Source organism: Aquarana catesbeiana, linkage group LG04, assembly GCF_042186555.1.
Source record: "Aquarana catesbeiana isolate 2022-GZ linkage group LG04, ASM4218655v1, whole genome shotgun sequence".
Taxonomy (NCBI): Eukaryota; Metazoa; Chordata; class Amphibia; order Anura; family Ranidae; genus Aquarana; species Aquarana catesbeiana.
The window spans coordinates 3,521,605-3,544,733 of NC_133327.1; the positions used below are offsets into that span (position 1 = coordinate 3,521,605).

Sequence of the window (23,129 nt, forward strand, 5' to 3'; positions counted from 1 at the left end):
GAGTTAGGGTTAGAAATAGGGTTAGAGTTGAGGTTAGATTGAGGGTTTGAATTACGGTTAGCTTTATGGTTAAGGGATAGGGTTCGAATTAACCCCTTAGCACCGGGGTTAAGTTAGGATTAGAATTAGGGTTAGAGAGGTAGGGTTAGAGTTAGGATTAGAGTTAGAGTTGAGGAGGTAGGTTTAGAGTTAGGTTAAATGTTAGGGTTAGAGGGAGGTAATGAAGTGGGGTTTGAGTTAGGGTTAGAGGTTAGGATTAGAATTAAGGTTAGGGAGGTACGGTTAGAGTCAGAGTGAGGGTTGGGGTTAGAGGTTAGGGTTAGCATTAGGGATAGGGAGGTAGGGTTAGAGTTAGGGTTAGAATTAGGGATAGGGAGGTAGGGTTAGAGTTAGGGTTAGAATTAGGGATAGGGAGGTAGGGTTAGAGTTAGGGTTAGAGGTTAGGGTTAGAATTAGAATTAGAGATAGGGAGGGAGGGTTAGAGTTAGGGTTAGAATTAGGGATAGGGAGGTAGGGTTAGAGGTTAGGGTTAGAATTAGGGATAGGGAGGTAGGATTAGAGTTGGGGTTAGAATTGGGGATAGGGAGGTAGGGTTAGAGGCTAGGGTTAGAATTAGGGATAGGGAGGTAGGATTAGAGTTGGGGTTAGAATTGGGGATAGGGAGGTAGGGTTAGAGGTTAGGGTTAGAATTAGGGATAGGGAGGTAGGGTTAGAGTTAGGGTTAGAGGTTTGGGGTTAGAATTAGGGATAGGGAGGTAGGGTTAGTGTTAGCATTAGAATTAGGGATAGGGAGGTGGTGTAAAAGTAAGCGTTAGAGGTTAGGGTTAGAATTAGGGATAGGGAGGTAGGGTTAGGGTTAGAATTAGGGGTTAGGGAGGTGGGGTTAAAGTTAGGGTTAGAGGTTAGGGTTAGAATTAGGGCTAGGGAGGTAGGGTTAAAGCTAAGGTTAGAATTAGGGATAGGGAGGTAGGGTTAAAGTTAGGGTTAGAGGTTAGGGTTAGAATTAGGGATAGGCAGGTAGGGTAAGAGTTAGGGTTAGAGGTTAGGGTTAGAATTAGAGATAGAAAGGTAGGGTTAGAGTTAGGTTTAGTTGTTAGAGTTAGAATTAGGGTTAGGGAGGTAGGGTTAGTGTTATAGTTAGCTTTAGGGTTAGGGTTAGTGTACAAGAAATCAAGATGACCTCAGAGATAACATCAGTTGGATTTTCTATGTGACCACAATATGGAAGTACTTAGATCACATTACACTGCTGAGCTCTCCTCTACAGATGTGGGAAAGTGATTTGCAGAAGGATCGGTTTATGATCAGTTATACCTCTCAGGATAGAGCTGAAAGAAGATTGAATTTCTCACTCATACTGGTTTAACCACCCATTACTGGCAGAGCGATTTTCCACAAGGTTCCTTTTCAAGAAATGGAATTCCCAAACGCTAGCCTCTGTTTATACTGTATTGATGTAATCTTTGGGCAGCAAAATAGTCCTATTTGTATTTCTCACCTTTGTATCTCTTTATAAATTGTCACTTAGCTCTATCAGGAAAGAGCCCCCATGTAGTACTCTGCAGATTCAGACCACTGGGCTTTGTGTGACGCCCCCCTCCTGCATCAGACCTACAGCTCTCCAATCAGCTACCTTTGCTCTCCTCAGTAAGATTGCTGATTGGAGAGCTGTAGGTCTGACACGGGGAGAGGGCGTGTCAGAGCGCAGTGGTCTGAATCTGAAGTGAAGACTACCATGAGGGGGCTCTTTTCTGATGGAGCTGGGAGACAATTTAATTGAAATTTGGGAACTAATACAGAAAGATCTGTGGGATCTGTGTAGAGAGCCATTGATCCCCAGTCACTAATTTGGCCCCGCAGTGACTGACCTCTCTGGGGTCTCTTAGTAAAATAGGTCAGAAGCAGAGAAGGAGGTAGATTGTGAGGTTTTTCACCCTGAAATAACCCATAGTGCTCCAAATACCAGATAAATATTTATGAAATTCTCTGCATATTCTGCCCGCACTTCCTGCATCTCTTCTGGTAAGGAACATTCAGTAACTTGATATGTATTTCAAAGAAAATTCCCCTCTCTGACCTGAGACACGCAACTGACATTTACCCTCTATATTTTCAAAATACGGGGAGAGCAGAAAAAACCTCCTCTGTTGTTGTAACCAGGTAATACGTTGTTCTCGGGCTCTGGAACTATGAGGAGCAAATATGAAAATAAGCTGATTTGCTACACCAGTCACGAGACATATGGTAAGATTGTGTCTCTGCAAGTTGCTCTCAGTCGGGATGTCTGGGGGGGGGGGGTGGACACTACCCTCCACCATACAATCCTGAATGTAAGTCTGATTAGAACATCGGGTGTTCGCCGTTCGGCGAATACCGAACATTATGGGGCGTTCGTGGCAAATTAGTTTATGCTATGGACAATGAACACAGGTGCATTTTATTGATGGCATTTTGAGTGCACAGAGATACTGCAATGAGATTCTGAGGCCCGTTGTTGTGCCATTCATCCACGACCATCACCTCATGTTGCAGCATTACAATGCACAGTCCATACCAGGCCCTTTGGGTCTAGTATAGATTTTAAGGGAAGCTTAAATCTTTAAGGGGAACTTAAATCCCCCCCAAAATCTATACCAGACCCTGACAGGTCTGCGGACGGGGGGTTATCGGAATATGGAAGCCCCCTTTAACAAGGGGGCCCCCCCCTATGTTAATGGGTATGGGGTACATTGTACCCCTACTAAGTCACCAAAAAAAGTGTCAAAAAGTAAAAACCACAATACACAGTTTTTGACAATTCCTTTATTAAAAAAAGAAAAAAAAACAAAAAGCTCCGCCTCGATGGGAGGCGTCATGCCGACTGCTGTCTCTTGGCTGTGACAGCTGTTATATAGGCAAGGGCAGGGCCTACCCAGTGACGTAACCGAGTGACCCCGCATTTTCTGACGTCATGTGCCGTCAGAGGGGGAAAGAGTCATCCGGTTACATCAGCGGGTGGCCCCGCCCTTGGCTATATAAGAGCTGTCTCAGTGAAAAAGACAGCAATCGCCGGGAGGCAATCCATGGAGGCAGAGTTTTTTCGAGTTTTTTTCTATTTTTCAGGTCAGTCAGACGACATGATTGAAGATGGATGGACATTGTGGGACACTTTTTTTTTTTTTTTTTTTTTGAATAAAGGAATTGTCAAAAACTATGTATTGTGGTTTTTACTTTTTGACAATTTTTTTGGTGAATGGGTAGGGGTACAATGTACCCCTTACCCACTCACATGGGGGGGGCTGGGATCTGGGGGCCCCCTTGTTAAAGGGGGCTTCCAGATTCCGCTAAGCACCCCGCCCGCAGACCCCAAAGCACCCTCCCCATGTTGAGGGCAAGTGGCCTGGTATGGTTCAGGAGGGGGGGCGCCCCCTCCTTTCCTGGCCTGCCAGGCTGCTTGCTTGTATAAGGGCATGGTATGAATTTTGGGTGGGACCAAGCTGTTTTTTTTGGGGTCATGGAGTTTCCCTTAATAACTATACCAGACCTGAAGGGCCTAATATGGACTGAAGGGGGGGAAACCACACCGATTTTTTCCTTGATTTTTATCTATATTGTCGAGCAATACATTACAGCTGCGAGCAATTTTAAATGACATTTCAAATGTCAGCCCATCCCTAGTCATTGTACTCATCTAAGAAATTATCCTCACTGTGTATTAAGATATGATACATTTTGTCCTCTTTTGTAACCATTATGTAAAACCTCAAAAAAATTTTTAAAACAACAAAAAAAAAAAAAATGATCGTGTCTCTGCCCCGCCTTGATGTAAAGGGAACCTGTTCTTATATAGTAGATGTCTCTTGCCTTTCTGCCATTTTTTGATTTACATTATGAGCATGCAACTGTGTAGTGAAGGTCAGAATTCACCCTGTTAGGTGAAGCCAGAGGTTCAACATGATAGCCAGACAATGGCTACCCCCATTTGCTTTCTTCGGTCTCTTGAGAACTCTGTTGGTGAGATCTTTGAGTTCCCTGGTCTACTTTATCTAATATGAGGGGTTTCTTTTATAAAGGGTTGATAGCAGTCATTGGTGAAAACTAAGTCATGACCATGTATAAAGGGAATGAAGACCTCCTGCCTATGGCTTTGGTACACCAGTCAGGAGGGTTTTAGACCCCCCCCCCCCCCCACTCCCAACATTCTGAATGTACACTGAGGTGTTCCAGACTCCAACCACCAGTGTACTGTTGTCCTGGGGACCTTGGAGGCCATGGCATTTTTGCAGCAGAGAAAATTATTATGTGCTGCAGAGAGTCTTGTGACTAGTAAAAAAAACCTACACATTCCACCCTCCGAAATGATTTCACATTAAAATGTTTAGAGGAGGACAGCAACATGTAAATAAGCCATCCCACCTTTCTTCCTGGGCACTAGGACTCTGTAAGGAATGACACCCAGGCACAGGGTAACTATGGGAAATTTTACCTGGGCACCTATGGGGAATGAAACCTGGGCACAGGAGACCTATAGGGAATGATACCCGGCTGAGTACAGGACAACTATGGGGAATGGTAACCAGATAGAGGGCACCCATTGGGAATGATACCCTGTCACAGGGCACCCATGGCAAATGAAACCCTGGCACAGGGCACCCATGGGGAATGATACCTTGGCACAGGACCCCTAATGGGAGTGATACTCAGGCACAGGGCACCTATCTGGAATGCTATCTGGGTACAGGACATCAATAGAATGATGCCTTGTCACTGGGTACCCATGTGGAATGACACCCAGGTATAGGGCACCTATGGGGAATGATACCTGGTCACTGGGCACCTATGGAGAATGATACCTGGTCACTGGGGAACCTATGGAGAATGATACCTGGTCACTGGGGAACCTATGGGGAATGATGCCTGGTCACTGGGGAACCTATGGGGAATGATACCTGGTCACTGGGGAACCTATGGGGAATGATACCTGGTCACTGGGGAACCTATGGGGAATGATACCTGGTCACTGGGGAACCTATGGGGAATGATACCTGGTCACTGGGGAACCTATGGGTAATGATACCTGGTCACTGGGCACCTATGGGGAATGATACCTGGTCACTGGGGAACCTATGGGGAATGATACCTGGTCACTATGTGGCATGATATCTGGGCACAGGGCCCAGATATCTATGAGGAATAATAGCTGGGTATAGGGTACCTAAGGGGAATGATACCTGGTCAAAGGCCACCTAGGGAATGATACCTGGGCACAGGGCACCTACAGAGAATGATACCTGGCTGGGTACAGGGCAACTATGGGGAATGGTAGCCAGGTAGAGGGCACCCATTGGGAATGATACCCTGTCACAGGGCACCCATGGCAAATGAAACCCTGGCACAGGGCACCCATGGAGAATACCTTGGCACAGGACCCCTATGGGGAATGATACCCAGACACAGGGCACCTACCGGGAATGCTATCTGGGTACAGGACATCAATAGGGAATGATGCCTTGTCACAGGGTACCCATGGGGAATGAAACCCAGGTATAGGGCACCTATTGGGAATGATACCTGGTCACTGGGCACCTATGGGGAATGATACCTGGTCACTGGGGAACCTATGGGGAATGATACCTGGTCAGTGGGGAACCTATGGGGAATGATGCCTGGTCATTGGGGAACCTATGTGGCATGATATCTGGGCACAGGGCCCAGATATCTATGAGGAATGATAGCTGGGTATAGGGTACCTAAGGGGAATGATATCTGGTCAAAGGCCACCTAGGGAATGATACCTGGGTACAGGGCACCCGCAGGGAATGATACCTGGCCGGGTACAGGGCAGCTATGGGGAATGGTAACCAGGTAGAGGGAACCCATTGGGAATGATACAGTGTCACAGGGAACCTATGGGGATTGAAACCCTGGCACAGGGCACCCTTGGGGAATAATACCTTGGCACAGGACCCCTGTGGGGAATGATACCCAGGCACAGGGCACCTATCGGGAATGCTATCTGGGTACAGGACATCAATAGGGAATGATGCCTTGTCACAGGGTACCCATGGGGAATAATACCTTGGCACAGGACCCCTGTGGGGAATGATACCCAGGCACAGGGCACCTATCAGTAATGCTATCTGGGTACAGAACATCAATAGGGAATGATGCTTTGTCACAGGGTACCCATGGGGAATGACACCCGGGTATAATGCACCTATGGGGAATGATACCTGGTCACTGGGGAACCTATGGGGCATGATACCTGGGCACAGGGCAACTATGAGGAATGATAGCCGGGTATAGGGTACCTAAGGGGAATGATACCTGGTCAAAGGCCACCTAGAGAATGATACCTGGACACAGGGAACGTAAGGGGAATGATACCTGGTCAAAAAGCACCTATAGGGAATGATACCTGGACAAAGGGCATCTATTGGAAATGATACCCGGGTAAAGGGTACCTATTGGGAATGATACTCGAGTACAAGGCACCTATGAGGAATGATACCCAGGCACAGAGCACCTTTGGTGCCTTATAACCTGGTATAAGGCACCTATGGGAAATGATATTTGGGTACAGGGCACCTATGGGGAATAATACCTGGTCACAGGACACCTATTGGAAATGATTCCTGGGCACAAGGCAACTATGGGAAATGCTAGAAAAAATGATTACCACTCCAGGTAGGTGTGTTGAGGTAACACCCTCCTCAAGGTGGAAGTAGCAGGTGCAGGCTCAGCATGTAATGATGAGGAAAGAAAATCTGGACAGCCGCACTCCAATTCAAACGCTTTTATTGTAAAAAATAACAAAAGTTCATGACAACAGCAGGGGACAGAATGAATAGCTGACACGTTTCACACTCTCAATAGTGCTTAATCATAGCTAAGATGGGAAATGATACCCGGGTACAGGGCACCTAAGGGGAAGGATATGTGGTAAAAAGGCACCTATAGGGAATGATACCTGGACACAGGGCACCTATGGGAAATGTTACCTGGGTACAGTACACCTATGGAGAATGTTACCTGGGTACAGGGCATCTTTAGAAAATGATACCCGGGTACAGGGTAACTATTGGGGATAATACCCAGGTATCAAGACACCTATTAGGAATCATACACAGATACAGGGTACCTATGGGGAGGGATACCTGGTCACAGGGCACCTATAGGGAATGATACCTGGTCACAGGGCACCTATAGGGAATGATACCTGTCACAGGGCACCTATGGGGAATGATACCTGGTCACAGGGCACCTATAGGGAATGATACCTGGTCACAGGGCACCTATGGGGAATGATACCTGGTCACAGGGCACCTATAGGGAATGATACCTGGTCACAGGGCACCTATGGGGAATGATACCTGGTCACAGGGCACCTATAGGGAATGATACCTGGTCACAGGGCACCTATAGGGAATGATACCTGGTCACAGGGCACCTATAGGGAATGATACCTGGTCACAGGGCACCTATAGGGAATGATACCTGGTCACAGGGCACCTATAGGGAATGATACCTGGTCACAGGGCACCTATAGGGAATGATACCTGGTCACAGGGCACCTATGGGGAATGATACCTGGTCACAGGGTACCTATTGGGAATGATACCTGGTCACAGGGCACCTATAGGGAATGGTACATGGTCACAGGGCACCTATAGGGAATAATACCTGGTCACAGGGCACCTATAGGGAATAATACCTGGTCACAGGGCACCTATATAGAATAATACCTGGTCACAGGGCACCTATGGGGAATGATACCTGGGTAGAGGGCAGCTATGGGGAATTATACCTGGGTACAGGGCACCTGTGGTAAATGATACCTGGGTACAGGGCATTTCGTGGGAAGGGTACTTAGGCACAGAGAACCTATGGGGAATGATACCTGGGTACAGAGCACCTATGGGTAATGATACACAGGTACAGGGTACCTATTGGGAATGATAGGTGCTCCCCATAGGTGCTCTGTGCCTAGGTATCATTCCCCATAAGTGCACTGATCTTCCCAGTGATGAACTGTACAGAGGGTCATGTGAGCAGGGGGCATAAAAACAGAAGAACACTGATCTTCCCAGTGAAGAGCTGCACAGGGGGGCATGTGAGCAGGAGGCAGAGGAACAGCCGTACACTGATCTTCCCAGTGAAGAGCTCTTCAGGGGGTGTGTCAGCACAAGTCTGATGAACTGGTTAAGATATAGAGCTCACTGATCTCAGAGAATACCTAGGTGAGAGGGGAGTGACAGACTGTACCTGAATGAAAGGCCGGCACGCACTCCGCCGCCTCCATGATCGCCATCATTCCCAGGGTCCCCCAGCCAAGAATGTAGAGATGTCCCTTCTTCTGTAGACTGCCAATAGGGAGAGAGCAGAAAATCAGAACTGATATATTTGTATATGGATGTATTGGTCCAAATAATGATATTAATTTATTAAAATTATATTAAAGAATGTAACATGTCATGCTTAAACTTGTCGGAATGATTCGATTAGCTTTATTGCCATCTTGTGGCCACACAAGGAAGTGCACATGCAATGATATCATTGGTCTGTGATCGAATGGAATACTTCACGTGAGCTCTGCTGCCATCTAGTGGTCACATATAGGAAGTGCAAATGTAATGATATCATTTCTTTGTAATACAGCCATAAGCTCTGTTACCATCTTGTGGCCACCTATAGGAAGTGCACATTTTATGATATTGACCTGTGATATAATAGAAAACTTCACGTGAGCTATGCTGCCATCTAGTGGTCACATATGGGAAGTGCATATGTAATTATATCATCGCTTTGTAATACTGCCATGAGCTCTGTTGCCATCATGTGGCCACCTATAAGAAGTGCATATTTTATGATATCATTGTTCTGTGATAGAATAGAATACTTATATTAAGTGCACATGTAATGATATGACTTGCCTGTAATACAGCCATGAGCTCTATTACCATCTTGTGGCCATCTATAAGAAGTGCATGTAATGATATGATTTGTCTGTAATACAGCCCTCTATTATCATCTTGTGGCCATCTATAAGAAGTGCATGTAATGATATGATTTGTCTGTAATACAGCCCTCTATTATCATCTTGTGGCCATCTATAAGAAGTGCATGTAATGATATGATTGGTCTGTAATACAGCCCTCTATTATCATCTTGTGGCCATCTATAAGAAGTGCATGTAATGATATGATTGGTCTGTAATACAGCCATGAGCTCTATTACAATCTTGTGGCCACCTATAGGAAGTGCACATTTTATGATATCAATGCTCTGTGACAGAATGGAAAGCTGCACATGAGCTCTGCTGCCATCTCATGGCCACATATAGGAATTGCACAGTGCTGTTGTACACACCTGGTGGCAGACTGCTTGAGCAATGCAGCTATTTTCTTGCTGTGGGCGTAGGTCACCTTGTGCGCCCTCTCATAGGTCCGCAAGATTTCCAACAAACACCTGAGAAGAAATCACACAAAAAAGACTTAATCCCGGCCCCAGAGGCCATCTTCAGGGATCTTGTATAGGTCACAAGTTTTACATTTTCCTTTAAGAGCAGTTTAAAAAAAAAAGCCTTTTGTGTGCACCTCTCTGATTTAGCTTCACTTTGTGACATTGTGCTTACTTTCCCTGACTTCATAGCTAAGCCATGCCCAATGCCGTCCTCTTTATCCAACAGTGGCTGTTGAGGGATGGTGGTTCTGAGTGTTCCTGCAAACCTTAGAGCAATACTTTTCCTCCTCTCTCTATACTTTAAGGGCTCATTTACCAATTCATCATGCCTTTTTATGTGTTTTTGATGCTTCAGTGATGCTTTTTTTTGAAGCTTTAATGAAGCGTGGCTAATGCCCTGTGTGTGTGTTGATTTTCTATTTGTTTTAAAGGGGCCAAGTAGAACCCCGGCTCAGTAGTACCCGCACTCAGCAGATCCCCAGCTTATTTGTACCCTCGCTCACCAGATCCCCTGCTCAGTAGTACCCCAGCTCTGCTGATGCCCCCACTTAGTAGTACCCCTAGCTCTTCTGATTGCCCACTGAGTAGTAACACCCAGCTCTGCTGATCCCCCACTCAGTACCAACCCACAGCTCTTCTGATCCCCCATTCAGTAGTATCCCCCAGCTCTGCTGAGCCTCTGGTTTGCTGATCTTCTCTCTCTGGTCTCCACGTCCCTTCCACTATATAGTTCCCATGCTGGGCACCACATGTGAAAATACTAGTTTGACAGCTCTGCCGATCCTCCACCAGGTTTTTTTTTTTTTAAAAAGAACGCCCAAAGCCACATTTGGAAGCAAGTGTAAACGAGCTGCTACCATGAGTGGCTAGTGCAAGATGTTGGGTAGGTTCAGCCTGTGGTCACGTACTTCTCGGTCACCTCCACATTGGAGCTGGCTTTGTGGGCCACCAGGAACAGTGTCTCCAGCAGGATCTTCGTAGCACTGCCACCTTTCATACGTGAGGAGCAGCAGATGCCCTCTGGCTGTAACAAAAATGCAAAGTTGGTTGGTGTGTGACATTTATCTTGGGTGGTCGTTCTACAGGATTAAAACAACATGCCAGGATGCTAAGGCCTAACTGGGGCCTAAAAGAAAATCTTTAGTCTCTGCACAGACTTTCCAGGAATAAACATTTCAGACTTACCCCGATGGCCGGGTTCAGCACAAAGCCCTGCTGTGTGTCATGGAGGCTCTGCATCCTCTCAGCCACTTGCCGGAAGGTGGAGGTCCAGCCTTTGATCCTTTCGTTCCTGCAAGGTAATATGAGAGGTCAGCCTTGCTCCTCTGCCAGGGGAGCCCAGGGTCCACCTCTTTCCACAACCCACCTGGCTGTACAAACTGGATTAAACCCTACCAGGACTGGCAGGAAGACATCCAGATTCTTCATACAGAAGTCCAACTGACCAGCAATGAATGGAGCCTGTATGGACAAAAGACAAGGTCAATGGACTCATTGTTTATATAGCATCAACATCTTCCATAGCACTCAACATGAGCTCATCCAGTGGATATAATCAAGCCATGATATTAGTGATTGGTGATTGGGTTGGTACTCACCGATAAGCTGCAGGAGATGCCCAGGTAGATGACCTTCTTCTTCCCAGCGCATACCTGGAACGATACACACCAACATGTGAATTAATACTTCTGGTGGAGGAAGAAGGACCAACATGACAGACAGGAGAGATCACTGAGTTCTCTGACACACAGTGGGTCATTTGATTATGAGGAAGAGCTGGAGCTCTGCCATAGTATTTATAGTATTTGCCGGAGATAGACAGATGTCTTTATACAAAAGTCCAATGAGGCCAATGATGAATGAAGCCTGTATGGCTTCTCTGGTGGAGGAGGAAGAACGGACATTACAGACAGCATGGATCAATGAGCTCTCTGACATTGATTATTTCTGTCTGCTCTTGTTGAGTTCTCTTCAGCAGCTAATGTGAGAAGTAACAATAGTATTAATATTTATCTGTCTCAGCCAATCATGGAGGGATCTGTTCCAGCAGTCTGGTTTAAGGGGAGCAACCAGAAAAGGTCTTTGTCAATCCTCTGCAAGGATTTCTTTCCTGCTTGGGGACTGAGCCTGTGCCAAGGCCAAAGATATTTAAAATGGCCTGAGCTAAGGTTTCGAGAATCCAACTTGCTTTGATGGGGGGGGGGGGGTAGCTACCTGGAGGGAGCATCTTCAGAGAAACTAAAAAAAATAAGGTGGATACTTGGGAGCATCTTCAGAGAAACTAGAACTGGAAGGTGGCTACCGGAGACCATCTTCAGAGAATCTAGAAAAAGAAGGTGGATACTTGGGAGCATCTTCAAGAAACTAGAACAAGCAGGTGGTTACTCTGGAGCATTTTTGAGAAAACTAATATAATAAGGTGGCTATCTGGATTGCACATCTTTAGAGAAATTAGAACAAGAAGGTGGCTACCAGGGAGCATTTTCAGAGAATCTAGAACAAGAAGGTGGCTACTTGGGAGCATCTTAGAGAAACTAGAACAAGACAATAGCTACCTGGAAGGAGCATCTTCAGAAAAACTAGAACAGGGAGGTAGATACTTGGAAGCATCTTCAAAAAATCTAGAACAAGAACATAGTTACTCAAGGCCCTCTTTTGAGAAGCTAGAACAAGAAGGTAGCAACCCTGAGGAATCATTTTCAGAGGAATTACCGTATTTTTCACTCCATAAGATGCACCTGACCATAAGATGCACCTAGGTTTTAGAGATGGAAAACAAGCAAAAAAATATTCTGAACCAAATGGTGTACTAAAATATTTTCCAGTGCCCATGAAATGCAGCCTGACCAGTGCCATAAATGCAGGCTGACCAGTACCATAAATGCAGACTGACCATTGCCATAAATGCAGACTGACCATTGCCATAAAGGCAGAGTGATATGCAGAGTGACCATTGCCATAAATGCAGACAGACCCGATGTTATCTCATCTGCCTGACAGAAGACAGAGCAGCCCGAGCGGCTGAATGCTCTGTCTTCTGTCTCAGGAACAGTGTCAGGCCCAGCCGGGAGATTGCCTGGCGCCCACGGGGAGTGTGGATGTCTGTCCCCCTCTCTCCTGTCTCTCTTCTGGCAGTGACTGCAGGGAACGCTGCCGTTGGTGGTGGTGGGGGGGCGATGCCATTGGTGGCGGGGCGGTGCCTGTAGTATATTTTCACCATAAGACGCAGAGACATTTTCCCCAATATTTCTGGGGGAAAAAGTGCGTCTTATGGTGCAGAAAATATGGGATAATGAGATGGCTACCGGTATGGAGCATCTTCCAAGAAGTCTGCTATGCTAAAAAAGTGTTCAGGAGAGCTTAGAGGAAATTGCCGCCAAATGGAAATTGCATGGAGACCTCATTACTCAAAACTGAAGGTACCTGTGACTGCTAATATAGGGTCAAAGGGTCAACCACTAATGAAGGACTGCTACAGACCATGACGTCTCTTTCTCATAAAATCACTTCCACTCACTTGACTGCTAGCATAGGATTAAAGAGCCAAGTATTATTCGGAGGCCGCCTTTAAAGGACCTCTAATGATTAAAACAAAAGTGACTGACATGCAACCATTTGTTTTACCCAAAAATAAGCCAAGGACTCACCATGATATTTTAAAATTCTAGTTTGCCACACTGCTTTGGGGGTTTTCCCACACTGCCTGAGTGGGGGGGTACCTGGAGAGAGCATCTTTAGAGAATCTAGAACAAGAAGGTGGCTACCTGGGGCATCACCTGAAGGGAAACTAGAGCAAGAAGGCGACTGTCTACCCAGAGAAAGAATATTTAGAGAATCTAGAACTAGAAGGTATCTACCCAGAGAGAGCACCTTCAAAGAATCTAGAGCAAGAAGGTGTCTACCCAGAAAGAGCATCTTCAGAGAATCCTGAACAAGAAAGAATCTACCCCGATATAACATCTTCAGAGAATCTTGAACAAGAAAGAAACTACTCAGAGATAACATCTTTAGAGAATAAAGAACAAGAAGGTGGCTACCTGGAGAGATAATCTTCAGGGAAACTAGAACAAGAAGGTGTCTACCCAGGGAGAGCATCTTCAGAGAATCCAGAACAAGAAAGTGGAAACCTGCAAGGAGCATATTCTTAGAAACTTGGACAAGAAGGTGGCTACCTGGGAGCATTGTCAGAGAAGGTGGCTACCCTCAGGGGGTATCTTCAGAAAAGCTGTCACAAGAAAGTGGCTACCTGGAGGGAGCTTCCTCAGAGAAAATAGGATCCGAATGTGGCTACATGTATGGAACATCTTTGGAGGAGTCTGCTGTGCTAAAGATTTTCAGAACAGCTTAAAAGTTGCTGCTGGATTGGCATAGCATGGAGACCTCATTATTCAACATTTAAGGTACTCGTGACTGCTCACACAGGGTTGGTGGGCTAACCACTATTAAAGGACTGCTGCAGACCACGATGTCTCTCTCTTAATGTCACTTCCACTCATTTGACTAGTATAGCATTAAAGAGCCAAGTATTGTTGGAAAGCTGTTTTAAAGGACCACTATCAATTTTGCTGCAACTGGAAGGTCTGGGATTTAGCTGTTTTTGAGTATTCTGTACCCCTAACACTCTCTCCAGGAGTTTAAACTAAAGGTGGCTGGCACCCAATGATTTTCCTTACCCCCACAATAAGCCAAGGACCCACCCTGAGATGTTAAAACTCTAGCCTGGGGTCATCCTACACTTTTAAACTCTCATTGGTTGTCTTTGCCCAAAAAAACAGTTGTTATGGCAAATAACAATCTTTATAGCAGAAATAAACCCAAACTCATTGGTCATCACTCAGCGGTGGGACTCACCCTCTCCAGCTCCTGTGCTCCCAGCATTGGACTGTCCTCAGGTGCCTCCTGTGCCACCACGATGGACCTGCAAAGACAATAAGTCACTAAACATCCCTACTGCTGCCAAAGCAAATAGAAAACTGGATGTCACCCTCTCTGTGTGTCCCTGACAGAGGGGGAGGGTGATGACACAATTATAGTGACGCACACTCACCTGTCACCTCCTGCTATGATGTACGTGTAACATGGCTTCCTGTGCAGACCTTGTAGAAGATGGTTGAAGGAATTCTGTGGAGTCAGCAGAATGCGTGTCAGTCAGTGAAGCCTAAAGGGAAGCTGATGTGTGTTCTCAGGAAGTTCTCATTTTGTGTTATTAAATTAATGTGTAAGCCAGATGAGCAAAACTGAGTTTTCACCTTTTATGAAATTTTAGTGGATGCCAGGACACCTCAGATAAAATTTGTTTGGTTTAGTGAAATTCATTGGAGTCAATGGGGAAGATAAAATTAAGGTGTCTTTTGGTGGGTTCAAAGGGTGTAATGGGCTTTATATATTATATTAAACATATATATTTTTAATTAGAATTTTTAGCACTTCTTTAAGAAAAGCATTTCCTTTTATAGAGGGAAAATCATTTATCAACAAAGTGTTGGGGTTAGAGATCATTGGAGTGTTATAGTTAGTAATATGGTTGGACTTTGAGGTTAGGGTTAGGCTTAGCATTGAAGATAGTGTTAAGGTTAGTTTTAGAGAGTCAGGGTTTGCATTGAAAATAGTGTTAGGGTTGTGGCTAAAGTTAGAGGATTAGTGGTAGGGTTAACTCACTGGAAATAGTGTTAGGGTTTGTGTTATGTTAGAGGTTTAGTTAGTGATGGGGTTAGCATGGGAGATAGTGTTAGTGTTATAGTTAGAGTTAAATAGGGAGTAAGGGTTACTGTTAGGGCTGTCATTGGAGATGGTGTTAGGGTTAGCATTGGAGATAATCTTAGGGTTAGTGTGGTTAAAGTTAGAGGGTTATGGTTAATGTTAGGTTCAACAATGGAGATAGTGGTATGGATAGTGTTATGGCTAGAGTTAGAGAGTTAGGGTTTGTTTTATGATTCGCATTGGAGATCGTGCTAGGGTTAGTGTCATGGTTAGAGTTAGAGAGTTAAGGTTAGTGATAGGTTAGCATTGAAAATAGTGTTAAGGTTAGAGTTAGAGAGCTAGTGTTTGCATTGAAAATAGTGTTAGGGTTAGTGTTGTGGTAAAAGTTAGAAGATTAGTGGTAGGGTTAACACTGGAAATAGTGTTAGGGTTAGTGTTATGGTTAGAGCTAGAGAGTTAGGATTAGGGTTAGTATTGGAGGTAGTGGTAGGGTTAGTGGTATGGTAGGGTTAGGGTTAGAGAGCTAAGTGTTAGCATTGAAGATAGTGTTATGGCTAGTGTTATGGTATGAGTTAGAGAGTTAGGGTTAGTGATAGGGTTATCATTGGAGACAGTGTTATGCCCTGTACACACGGTCGGATTTTCCGACGGAAAAAGTGCGATCAGATTGTGTTGTCGGAAATTCAGATCGTGTGTGGGCTCCATCTGACTTTTTCCTTCGGAATTTCTGACACACAAAGTTTGAGAGCAGGCTATAAAAGTTTCCGACAACAAAATCCGATCGGTTAAATTCTGATTGTGTGTACACAAATCCAACGCACAAAGTGCCACGCATGCTTAGAATAAATAAAGAGACGAAAGCTATTGGCTACTGCCCCGTTTATAGTCCTGACGTGCTTGTTTTACGTCACCGCGTTCAGAATGATCGGATTTTCCGACAACTTTGTGCGACCGTGTGTATGCAAGACAAGTTTGAGCCAACATCCGTCGGAAAAAATCCATGGATTTTTTTGTCGGAATGTCCGATCAATGTCCGACCGTGTGTACAGGGCATTAGAGTTGGTGTTTTGGTTAGAGTTAGAGAGTTAGGGTGAGTATTGGAGATAGTGTTAGGGTTAGTGTTATGGTTAGAGTTAGAGAGTTAGGGTTAGTATTGGAGATAGTGTTAGGGTAAGCGGTATGGTTAGTGTTAGAGAGCTAAGGATAGTGTTAGGGTTAGCATTAAAGATAGTGTTATGGTTAGAGTTAGAGAGTTAGGGTTAGAGATAGGGTTAGCATTGGAGATAGTGTTAGAGTCGGTTTCTTGGTTAGAGTTAGAGAGTTAGGCTGAGTATTGGAGATAGTGTTAGAGTTGGTGTTTTGGTTAGAGTTAGAGAGTTAGGGTGAGTATTGGAGATAGTGTTAGAGTTGGTGTTTTGGTTAGAGTTAGAGAGTTAGGGTGAGTATTGGAGATAGTGTTAGAGTTGGTGTTTTGGCTAGAGTTAGAGAGTTAGGGTGAGTATTGGAGATAGTGTTAGAGTTGGTGTTTTGGTTAGAGTTAGAGAGTTAGGGTTAGTATTGGAGATAGTGTTAGGGTAAGTGGTATGGTTAGTGTTAGAGAGCTAAGGATAGTGTTAGGGTTAGCATTAAAGATAGTGTTATGGTTAGAGTTAGAGAGTTAGGGTTAGAGATAGGGTTATCATTGGAGATAGTGTTAGAGTTGGTGTCTTGGTTAGAGTTAGAGAGTTAGGGTGAGTATTGGAGATAGTGTTAGAGTTGGTGTTTTGGTTAGAGTTAGAGAGTTAGGGTGAGTATTGGAGATAGTGTTAGGGTTAGTGGTATAGTTAGGGTGTGGGAGCTCAGGTTAGTATTAGGGTTAACACTGGAGATAGTGTTAGGGTTATTTCAATAATTAGAGTTAGAGGGTTAGGGCTAGGGTGAGTGTGAGGGTTAGCATGGAAAATAGTATTAGGGTTATGGTTAGAGTTAGAGGGTTAGTGTTAGGGTTATCATTAGAAATAGTGTTAGAGTTGTAATTATGGCTAAAGTTAGAGGGTTAGGGTTAATGTTAGGGTTGGAGTTAGAGGATTGGGGTTAGTGTTACAGTTAGCATTAAAGATAGTGTGATGGTTAGTGTTATGGTTAGATTTAGAGAGTTAATGTTAGGGTTGGCATTGGGGCTACTGTTAGTGCTATGCTTAGAGTTAGAGGTTTAGCATTAGAGATTAGTGTTAGGGTTAATGATATGATTAAAGTTAAGGTTAGTGTTAGCATTAAAGATAGTGTTAGAGTTTGTGTTATGGCTAGTGTTAGAGAGTTAGGGTTAGTGTTAGGGTTAGCACTGGGAATAATGTTAGAGGGTAAAGGTAAGTGTTAAGGTTAGCATTAGAGATAGTGGTAGGCTTGCAGTGAGGAGACATCCATGTGACACCATGTGCTGCTTTATGGGAATTTTTCAGTAGAAATGCTCACCGCCAGGAGCAGCGCCAAACGCCCAGACGTGCCGCATCCGCTCAGGACGATGAGCCCATCATCGGGATTCTGCAGGGTACAATAATGACAATTGTGACTCTATGACCTTCCCTCATTCTTTGTCTTTTCTTCTTTCTTTCCATAGAATGTCCATTTACTGACATTATTATATTATGACACGAAGAGCTTAAATCTAATGAATGAAAGGGGCGGGGCCAGAGACAGTTAGACTGGGGGAGGAAAGAGCTAGATGTCCTCCACCCAGGAGGTGACTTGCTGCTTCTTCTATTGCATATTGTGAGAAGCTCACAGTGTGCGGTGAAATCAGAGTAAGACATTTCAGTCCAGGAGAGGAGCCTGTACAACTGTTCAAGACTGAAGGGAAGGCCAGATATCAGATTTTGGGAAGAGAATTAAATTTTAATAAAAAATTTAACAACAGTGGCCGGTCAGCAATGAGGTAGGTGCAGAGCTAGTGCTGGGCTTTCTTAGCTTTCTTGTAGACATGTGCAATTCGTTTAGTTCCGAATTCGTTTTTTAACAAATTTTGACAAATTTGTTAATTTCTGAATTTTTCAATTTCCGAAATTTTTCAATTTACGAAATTTCGAATTCCGAATTTCCGAATTTCGAATTTCCAAATTTCTGATTTTCAAATTTTCAAATGTCCGAATTTTCAGAATTTCGGAAATTCGGGATTTTGGAAATTCAAAATTCGGAAATTAAAAATGTAAAAAAATCGAAATTTCGGAAATTGGAAATTCAGAAATTGGAAATTTCGGAAATTGGAAATTCATAAATTCGCTAAATTTTGGAAATTCGAAAATTCAGAAATTCAAAATTTCAGAAATTCGGAAGTTCGGAAATTCGGAAGTTTGGAAATTCGGAAGTTCAGAAATTCGAAATTTTGGAAATTAGAAAAGTCGAAATTAGGAAATTCGAAATTAGGAAATTCGAAAATTCGAAATTAGGAAATGCCAAAATTCAAAAATTTGGAAATTTGAAAATCCAAAAATAAGAATGAAAATCTGAACATTCGAAAGAATGAAAATCTGAAAATTCGAAAACCCGAAAATCTGAAATAATAACTAATTAATAATAAATATTAAATAATAGGTTTGGAATTTCCTTCCAAATTTGGCTGTTAGTGAACGTATTTGAACGAATTATCTGAAATAACGAATGCCGTATCTAAACGAAAGGAACATAACGATCTAATAATAATAAATAACAATAATAATAATAAAACCTTTATATTACTATTATTTATTATTAATTTGTTCCATTCCATTTGTTTAGTGGCATTCGTTATTTTGGATAATTCATAACTTCAGATAAATTTGTATTCGTTACGTTCACAAACAGCCAAATTTGAAAGGAATTTCCAATACCTATTATTTAATAGTTAGTTATTATTAGTTAGTTATTATTTCAAATTTTACTGATTTTATTTCTTTATTTTTCAGATTTTTGAATTTTTGGATTTTCGAATTTCTGAATTTCCGAATTTTCGAATTCCGAAAATCCGAAAATTCAGAATTCAAAAATTCAGAAATTCAGAATTCGAAAATTCAAAATTTCGAACATTCGGAAATTTGAACTTCAAAAATTCGGAAAATTCCGAAAATTGGAAATTGGAGATTTGAAATTTCGAAATTTGAAATTTGGAAATTCGAAATTCGGAAATTCGGAAATTTGAAAATCTGAATTTTCGGATTTCCGAACTTTCAAATTCTGAATTTTCAAATTTCCGCATTTTTTAATTTCCAAATTTCCGAAAAAAGCAAAAAAACAAACAAATGAAAACAAAATATTTTTTGTCAGTTCACATGTCTACTTTCTTGAGTTGCACGGAATCTCACAAGGGAAGTTACCTTGTTTTCAATGATGCTGGTCCTAATCAATGCAAGGTGCGATTTTGGAAGCGGTGTCTGCGCTACTCTAGTATGACTCCAGTGTGATTTGAGCCCCATAGACCTCTATGTTATCTCACAAAAGTCACAGCCATCCTTGTGCAACTTCGGTAAGCTCAGTGATTCTTTTTTTTTTTTTAACTCTCATCTCTCCTCCATGGTCATCCTTGCTGCCTACAAATTCTCCTCCCAAGCACATTCTATTGAGCGTAGCAAAAACACGCATTCCTGTTTCTGTCTTAAATGTGTGTTGCCCATTAGGCAGCCCAATCACCTGAATGGGTTTCCCTGTGTGTGAAAAACGCCCCAAAGTATCTCAAGAAGCTTTTTGGTTGTGGAGCACCACACATTTTTTGCGTTACCGTAATGGCATGCTTACCACGAATGGTGTGTAAATGGTGTGTCATTAACCACTTAAGGACCGAGCCTCTTTCTGAGATTTGTTGTTTACAAGTTAAAAACGTTTTTTTTTTGCTAGAAAATTCCTTAGAACCCCCAAACATTATACATTTTTTTTTCTAACACCCTAGAGAATAAAATGGCGGTCATTGCAATACTTTCTGTCATACCGTAATTGTGCAGCGGTCTTACAAGCGCATTTTTTTTGGATAAAATACACTTTTTTGAATTAAAAAATAAGACAACAGTAAAGTTAGCCTAATTTGTTTTTATATTGTGAAAGATAAAGTTATGCCAAGTAAATTGATACCCAACATGTCACGCTTCAAAATTGCGCCCACTCGTGGAATGGCGACAAAGTTTTACCCTTAAAAATCTTCATAGGCGACGTTTAAAAAATTCTACAGGTTCATTGTTTTGAGTTACAGAGGATGTCTAGGGCTAGAATTATTGCTCTTGCTCTACCGATTGTGGCGATACCTCGCATGTGTGGTTTGAATACCGTTTTCATATGCGGGTGGTGCTACTCACGTATGCGTTCGCTTCTGCACGCAAACTCGGCGGGACGGGGTGCGGTTAAAAAAAAAAAAAAATGTTTTATTTTTTATTTTTACACCTTTTTTTTTTTTTTTAAAAAAAGTGTCACTTTTATTATTATTACAAGGAATGTAAACATCCCTTGTAATAGAAAAAAAAAGACCTCAGATCTCACATTTACACTAAAATGCAATAATAAAAAAAAAATTGCCATAAAAGAAAGGCCCTTTAAGAGCTATGGGCGGAAATGACGTTTTGACGTCGCTTCCGCCCTGCAATGGTATGGAGACGGGAGGGGGCCATCTTCCCCTCACTCGTCTCCATACCCAGAAAGGAGAAGCATCCGATCGCCTCCACCGCTGCCGACGGCTCCGGTAAGCGGTGGAGCGCACCGGAGCACAGAGGGTGAGGGGGGTGCCCTCTCCCGCCGCCGATAAAAGTGATCTCCTGGCGAATCCGCTGCAAAGACCACCGTTATTGGAAAGCGGACCGCCGGACGAAGAAGAAGATACCTGGGTTATGGCAGCTAGCTACTGCCATAACAAGGATATCCCTCTTCAAACTTAGGACATATATTGGCGTGCGTTGCTCCGTAAGTGGTTAACAAGGCTGCATTCACATCGGCACGTTCCTGAACGTGTGGCAACCTGCATAGAAAATGTTGGCTTTGCGTTTAGGAAACGTGCTGCAAATGTACAATGTTGCGCCTCGGTTGCCATTATGGCGAACAGAACCATGGCGCTCATTTGCAGTGTATTTTTTAAATGAGCTGCAAAGTGCACGTTTGAATGCAGCCTAATTGTTAATGACACCCCAGACCTCAGTTAGCAGACTCGTGTTTTGCTGTGGGGCATGTCACACGACCGAACGTGCTACAAATGCGCCAAAACGCACACGGAAAAAAACACGTCCGAAAAAGTTCTTAGCTGTTTTGGAGCGTTGACCAGGGAGGAGAGGTGAGGGTTAAAAAAAAAAAAAAACACTGTGTTTATCAAAGACGCACAGGAATCACTTCTTCTCTAATGCTGATGTGACTTCTGTGAGAAAAGTCGCAGTGAAGTCACATCAAAGTCGCAAGCAAGTCACACTACTTAGTACTTACTGTGGACATTGCATGAAAATCATATCACATTATTGCGAACCAAGCTTTATTAGAGATCCATCTAGGCTCGCCAAACACAGTGCTAAGCAGAATGTATCAAATGCCCAGCCGCCGTCATCTTACCTCTATGATGTCCTGCACCCGCTTGGCGATGTCCCCTACTGTCTGTAGAATGGACTCACTGTAAAGCCTCTGTGGGGGAGAGGAGAGAGGTGAGATATCACTGCTATGAAATACATTGGAGTGTAAATTTTTGTTTATTAAAAATCTTACAAACATAATAAAAACATATTTACATACAAAATAAATAAAAAAAAATATATAAACAAAAATAGCTTGCATAGCAAAAACATAAAGAAAACTAAATATGCCAACCTAAACAAAGCCATAACCTCCACCTAAAACACCCTCAGGCTAAGAAACCATTACACATTTAACCCATGCATGCAGCCTTTTTTCCAAAAATACAATCTTATATAAAAATCTAGGGGAGGTGAAAGGACAGAAAGATAAGCCGCACAACCAGAAACTAACAAAAAGCAGCTACGGAGACCTGACATTCCTCCACGCCTTTGTCCAGGCCCCCCGACCGCCACCTGTCCTTCTCAAGACCCCGAATCTTCCCAACCTCACCCAGAATGTCTTGCACCACCACCTCGACAGGAGGAAGGACTTTTTTCCGAATGGAGACCTGACACTGTGCACTCCATGTGAGGAAACGGACTACTAAGCTAACTAGAAAAAGTGTCTCAAAATCAAAATCCCGATGTGTCTCAAAGGCCCCGTATGACCACTTCATACGGCTCAAGCGGGAAAGGAAAGGGATACCCAAAGCCCCACCTACCCTCTTGTAGACTTTTATATTGAAGGGGCACTAAAGCAAGAAGTGGTCCATTAGACTGTAAGCTCCTCTGGCACAGAGACTGATGTGACTGGCTCAGTGCTCTCTGTACAGCGCTATGGTATATGTCAGAGCTATATACAGTGCCTTGAAAAAGTATTCATACCCCTTGAAATGTTACAATCAAAAATGTAAATGTATTTTATTGGGATTTTATGTGATACACCAACATAAAGTGGCACATAACTGTGAAGTGGAAGGAAAATGATAAATGCTTTTCAACATTTTTTTTTTTAACCACTTGACAACTGGGCACTTAAACCCCCTTCCTAACCAGACCAATTTTCAGCTTTTGGTGCTCTCACATTTTAAATGACAATTACTCAGCCATGCAACACTGTATCTTTATGAAATTTTTGTCCTTTTTTTCACACAAATGGAGCTTTCTTTTGGTGGTATTTAATCACCGCTGGGTTCTTTATTTTTTGCGCCGTAAAAGAAAAAAGACTGAAAAATCTGTAAAAAAATGCATTTTTCTTCATTTCTGTTATAATATTTTGCAAATTAGTAATTTTTCTTCATATATTTTGGCCAAAATTTATACCGCTACATATCTTTGGTAAAATTAACCCAAATCAGTGGATATTATTTGGTCTTTGTGAAAGTTATAGAGTCCAAAAGCTATGGTACGAATATCTGAAAATTGATCACACCTGAAGTACTGACGGCCTATCTAATTTCTTGA

General features: G+C 43.2%; 1 protein-coding gene across 3 annotated transcripts in view; it reads right to left on the bottom strand.

The window, feature by feature from the left end:
* The window catches only part of GCKR (glucokinase regulator), a 59,686-nt gene that overhangs the window by 25,196 nt on the left and 11,361 nt on the right, over positions 1-23,129 (bottom strand). For all 3 annotated transcript variants that reach the window (XM_073624784.1, XM_073624786.1, XM_073624785.1), the window contains exons 4-13: positions 21,667-21,735; positions 17,593-17,661; positions 14,489-14,562; positions 14,293-14,359; positions 11,040-11,093; positions 10,808-10,902; positions 10,627-10,732; positions 10,350-10,465; positions 9,349-9,447; positions 8,245-8,342 (exon numbers count right to left, since the gene is read on the bottom strand). In XM_073624784.1, the coding sequence (XP_073480885.1) occupies positions 8,245-8,342; positions 9,349-9,447; positions 10,350-10,465; positions 10,627-10,732; positions 10,808-10,902; positions 11,040-11,093; positions 14,293-14,359; positions 14,489-14,562; positions 17,593-17,661; positions 21,667-21,735 (847 nt within the window). The remainder of the gene's footprint in view (positions 1-8,244; positions 8,343-9,348; positions 9,448-10,349; positions 10,466-10,626; positions 10,733-10,807; positions 10,903-11,039; positions 11,094-14,292; positions 14,360-14,488; positions 14,563-17,592; positions 17,662-21,666; positions 21,736-23,129) is intronic.